This window comes from Gekko japonicus, unplaced genomic scaffold, assembly GCF_001447785.1.
Source record: "Gekko japonicus isolate JY-2015 unplaced genomic scaffold, Gekko_japonicus_V1.1 scaffold757, whole genome shotgun sequence".
Classification (NCBI taxonomy): domain Eukaryota; kingdom Metazoa; phylum Chordata; class Lepidosauria; order Squamata; family Gekkonidae; genus Gekko; species Gekko japonicus.
Genome location: NW_015162500.1, coordinates 542,715 through 548,004, shown reverse-complemented (window position 1 = coordinate 548,004; position 5,290 = coordinate 542,715). Strand labels below are relative to the sequence as shown.

General features: G+C 46.0%; 1 protein-coding gene across 1 annotated transcript in view; it reads right to left on the bottom strand.

Annotated features, from left to right (window-relative positions):
• Positions 1 to 1,835: 1,835 nt before the first annotated feature.
• HSF4 (heat shock transcription factor 4) overlaps positions 1,836 to 5,290 on the bottom strand; it is a 21,631-nt gene continuing 18,176 nt past the window's right edge. Inside the window, exons 9-13 of the mRNA XM_015406101.1 lie at positions 4,623 to 4,716; positions 3,478 to 3,583; positions 3,283 to 3,348; positions 2,191 to 2,278; positions 1,836 to 1,886 (exon numbers count right to left, since the gene is read on the bottom strand). Coding sequence (XP_015261587.1) covers positions 2,219 to 2,278; positions 3,283 to 3,348; positions 3,478 to 3,583; positions 4,623 to 4,716 — 326 coding nt within the window. The 3' untranslated portion in view covers positions 1,836 to 1,886; positions 2,191 to 2,218. The remainder of the gene's footprint in view (positions 1,887 to 2,190; positions 2,279 to 3,282; positions 3,349 to 3,477; positions 3,584 to 4,622; positions 4,717 to 5,290) is intronic.

The window sequence follows — 5,290 nt, the reverse complement described above, 5'->3', positions numbered from 1 at the left end:
CTTCCTAGGGGACTTATGGGAACTCTGCTTGGAGGAAGGGCTCTCTAAAGACAGAATTCTCAGCCCCAGTTCCCAGCATTCTTTGGAGAAAACCATGAGAGAAAAGGCATAAAACCTGATATCAGTTTGTGGTGCAGATATACTTCAAGTATCTCCATATACAATCAAGACTTGGCTGTTCAATGAACGCTTAAGAAGGCAGCTAATATGTTTTCATTTAGCAGTATATGAAAAGCCAACTCTTTTTTTGGGGGGGGGGGGGCTAGGTTTTTGCCTTTGAATTTGATGCTAAATAGGAGCATTTTATAGAAATACACTTTCCCTGAGGTGATGGAGCCCTGTTGTAGGATGCTTCTCAGGATTTTTACACTTATTTGGTACCCTGATCCAGCACAGCAGATGTCTGCCAGCTGCACCAGGAATGCTGCTGATGGTCACCTTTGTTTTGGCAATATTTTTGATTGACCATGAATAACACAGTCCAAAACCAGGGCTGCTCAAGAATTTTTCCATCTTGTGTTCCTCTACAGTTGCCTTCATGTAACTTTGTGGTCAATGAACCAGGATGAGTGCAGAAGGGAAAAGAGGGAACATTTGTAGTGGAGGAGGGAAGTGGAAGAGTATTCTGTGTTTTCACATCTGGCACCCAGGTTCCAGGAAGTATGCAACATCTAAATGCTCCTTCACTGGTTCTGAAAAGACCCAGTATCCCCCACCCCTGCCCTGAGTCACCACACACCTTAGCTGAATGCAAACAGGAACACAAACCAACATTCACATAACATTCAATATTTGGCAACATTTTCAAATTTTGCTTTTCAAAATTCAACTTTGCATCAATGAACTAGGTTGCAAGTTTAAGGCGATAAATGACTTCTGCAACTTAAAGGAAAACCCTCTAAACCAGCATTCAACAGTGCCCATAATTATGAATGCTGGAAAAGTCAAATTAGAATCTAAATGCATGCAAACATTCACTGCATCAAAGATTTTTTCCTCCAAACACGTTTCAGTTCCAGTGCAACTCTCTTGTCCGAACAGGTATTAGACTCTGATTGAGCCTCTAGGCTAGATCGATCCACGGCCAACCTGATCTTCACACATCAAATTTGTGCCCCTGCGGATTCTCAACCAATGTAGTCCCATCCTAAGCACTTACTAGTGCACCAAGTCTTAAACAGGATCAGGCCCATAAGACAGATGCTCAAGTTCTGATGACAAAGCAGGAGGACGAGGAGAAGGGAAATAATTAGGAAGAATGACTGGATGAGACGGATCATGGGAAGTTGGCACCTTTTCAGTGAGGTACAAGATTTCCTCCAGGAAAAACTGGTCATGAGAGTTAAACATCAGGAAAGGGGTGTCAAAGGAGTGGCTACCTCCTCACCTGATTTTCCATAGCAGATCATGCAAAAGGGGGGTGGGTGGGAATAAGTTCAGATGTTCCTGTAGGATTCCAGTATAACACAGTGGGAGATCTCAAAAATAACGACAGTTAATCCTCTTCCTTCACCAAAGAAGATGCACAGTGAAAATGAGGCTGGCGACCAAGATAGCTTTTGAGCAAGAAGCAGCAGCGGCAGGGACCAGATCATGATGGACGTCCACTCCTTGACATTCGGCCAGGTAAATGTTTCTATGGTAGGAAAGGAAAGGCACAAACTGTCTCATCAAACTAAGCAAAAGCTCACTCATCATTCTCATATGGAGAGATCAGCTGTAACAGGAGGTTTTTCCCGAAGTCTGCAAAGGACACGACGGAAGCTGCATTTCCAGACTGAGCATAAGAAGGTGGAACTCTGAGGTACATTCAGGAAGTTGCTTCTCAAAGGCTTCGTGGTTTGCCAGCAAGGTGCCGTTGGGTACTTTCCAGATTGACATCTCTCCTTAGGAACGAAAACAGAAAACAGGAACGTTTCCATCTATGAACAGACTTTGATCAAAATAAGAAATGTAGAATAATTTAGTATGCTTTTATCCCACCCATCCTCTAGCCCCAGCCTAATTCCCCAAGTCTCACTATCTGGACTGGAGGCTGCTACTGTAGAGGAGACTTGACCAGGCCTGTCTGCAGAGTGCAGGCCCGCAGCACTGGGCAAAGAGGTAGCTATGCCAGTTTGGAATCAAAAAATGCCTGTCAATTAATTATCTCTATTTCCTGTAGTTTCCAAAGATGGTTATTGACAGTACCTGGGCAGTAGGCATTGGACTGAGGCTTTCACACTTGGCAGGACATCTCAGTTGCATTCTTCTCCAGATACACAGTGGGATTCTGTATCTTGATGCAAAAATACAAACTGCAGCAAATGTACCGTGACAGAGAAAACAGTTTAGAACATCATTCAAGCAATAACAATCTCTCAGTCATACTTACAACCCTGAGAGGTTGGGCAGATTGTCATAGTATTGTAGATGGGACGGGGAGACCCTGAGGCTGAGGATATGCTGTTCAGGGCTGAGGGGAGACTGGAACATGGAATTTCTGGTTCATAACTTGAGAGATGGGCAAGAGGCTTTGTAATAGTGGAGGGGGGAGCTCAGAACTTGGGGGTCTCCCAAGTACATAAAGCCCTGACTTGCATGGCCCAGGTTAGCCCAATCTTGTCAGATCTCAGACAAGTACTTGGATGGGGGACCAGCAAGGAAGCCCAGGTTTGCTACACAGAGGCTCCGGGCACACGGGCCGGATATCGCAGGAGGGAGGCGTGGCTAATTGCCCCGGTGCAGTTTGATCCGCGATTACGCGGCACAGCACGGGTCCTTCCCTCAGCGCCAGCGGGTAAACGAGGAACCGGAGGGGAATGCCGCGGGCCGGCGCGATCACACCACAGGCGTCTGGAGGCAGCCCGTGGCAAACGTTTACTAGTACCTTGGAGGTACTAGTTTTTAAATGCGCATTGTCAGCGGTAAGCTACGGGTGCGCTCCACTTCCCAGATGTTGGGGTGTGATCGCGCCCGGATAATCCGCCCACCTTCCATGCCTCTCCCGCGGCAACTTTGCCGTGTGACCAGGGCCTGAGGCAGGCAATTACAAGGCCAGGTTTGCTACACAGAAGCAGGCAATTGCAAACTGCCTCTGCTTCTTGCCTTGAAAACACCGCAAGGGGCTACCCCAAGTCAGCTGTGACTTGATGGCACTTTCTACCACATGGACAAAAGTTTTCATCTGTGAAATGCTGACACTTATGTGGATGTACTTCTGATCCCAAAGCCCTCCCCAAATCCTTTTCCACACGTGCGCTGCTTCCTTTCATCTCCTCATCTTGCACATACATCTCTTACCGAGGACAAACTTGCCTCCACGTCATTCAAATTCCATTCATTTGCAGAAATAGTGGGGTTGAAGCCCTGTGAGAAATAAGATGCACAGTTCTTTTAGAAAGGTTCTGTGGAACCTGAAAGCTTGCATACTGTTTAGTGACAGTTTGTCAATAAAATGGTAAGAATCTAGTATAGGGTTTTTTAAAAACAACGTACATCCAAAGAGTTGGCAGCTTCCAGATTGTACTGCTGGCTTCTCAACAAGATCTGAAGGCCTTCCAAATTCAAATCGGCACCATCTAAAGGATCACACATTTCTGCTCTACAAAAACACAAAATGATTATCCATCACAGGAATTCAACAGATAAGGTTCTATAACTAATGTATGGCATAAGGGTTTGGGTTGTTTTTTTTCATGTTTGCTCTGCTGTCTGATATCCAAACAAGGCTATGGTGGTATCATGGGACCTGTATGGACAAAAACCATGTGGGTTGGGTGCTGTAGCAAGGAAGGAAACTGGAAGAGAGTGAGTGGAAATGATGGATGGATCTAACCCTAAAGGTGGTTTTGGTCTGGTTTGGGGTTGTCCTTGGGTTTTTGATTTTGTGTTGGTTTTTTTGAGAAACGGAGGAACAGCGGAACAAAGACAGAAAAATATGCAGTATAAAAGAATCAGCATGAGTTCATATTAAAGACTGGGCTTCATCTGACTGGGCCTCTTGCACTGCACGAGTTACCTAATGGTGTATGGTGAAAGAATTTGCACAGTGGCACAGCAGTGTGTGTGCTGCTGTTGAAGAACTAAAGTTCACAAGGGGCCTTTGTATCCTCAGCAAACCAATAAGAGTCTTTCAGTTGTGAGGGATTCCATTCTAGACAGGATAGAGTAACAGTAGCAATCTATATATCTAATAGTGGTGTGTGGGCCCCATTTGCAGACACCTAAGTCCACGAATGAGGGCCATGCTGACGCTAAGCAGATTTTCCGGGAAACGTGGGGGACTTCCAAGGTTTGCAGAAAAATCTGAAATCAAAAATAAAATATATAGGAAGGTTTAAATCCCTCCCCCAAAATACAAACTGTGTTATCTGCACATGTAGAAAAGAGAGCCGATCTGGCCTGGATGCCTTGAGAATGTCAATCTGTACATCAAAGGGACATCACCAGAGAAGTGGAAAGGAAGGACAAACAGGGTCTAGACCTATCTAGCTCTCTGGGTCGCTACAGTCTCCCCTCTGAAGTCTGAGGCTAAGAGACAGCACAAAGTCCTTCACTTCCAACCTATGGAATACTGATTTTTTTTTAAAGTCCTTTTTGTCAGATTATAGATCTATAATGATCACCAGAAGGCTTTTTACCTTTCACTGTCAGGAGGAGGCTGCATTACCACAGCATTTGACGGTGATGCTTCAGTAACATCTGATATCACTGGTCCTCCGGTGATGCAGAGGGCTGAAGTGGAAGGCAGAAAAAAAGTTTTTTATAGGCTGATTCTGCATTGGCTTTTCCCTCTGTTGTTTTACAAAACCCACGTTGGAACAGAAATTCCCCTCTGCATTGCATGCTGGTTTCACTCTCTTTGATTATGGGATTTATGGTGGCATCCACACTCCATGCCACTTTCGAGTTCTTTGATCCTTGTACCTTCTGCATTGATTTATGGCTGTTTTATGGCCATTCAGGGGTGACTCTGCAGTTAGTACAGCGATGCCCCAAGGCAGGGGTTGGTTGGGGCCGGAGCACAGAGGAGCAGCGCTCTGGTAGTGAGGAGCCGAGGGGGCTGGCATATGACCAAGCCCTGCCCCCCGCAATTACCGGGTACGAGGAGGGAGATCGGGAGGGACATATGGTGGGTGCTCCGCAGGTAAAGACCTGACTCCCAAGGCGAAGGGGCCCACACCAAAGCCTGCCTGCCCACCCCGCACTTCCCCCCTCCTTCTTTCCTTCTCTCTCTTTCTTTCTTTTCCTCTTTTCCTCCTTTCTTTTTCTTTCTTTTCCTCCTTTTATCTTCTCTCTTTCTCTCCCT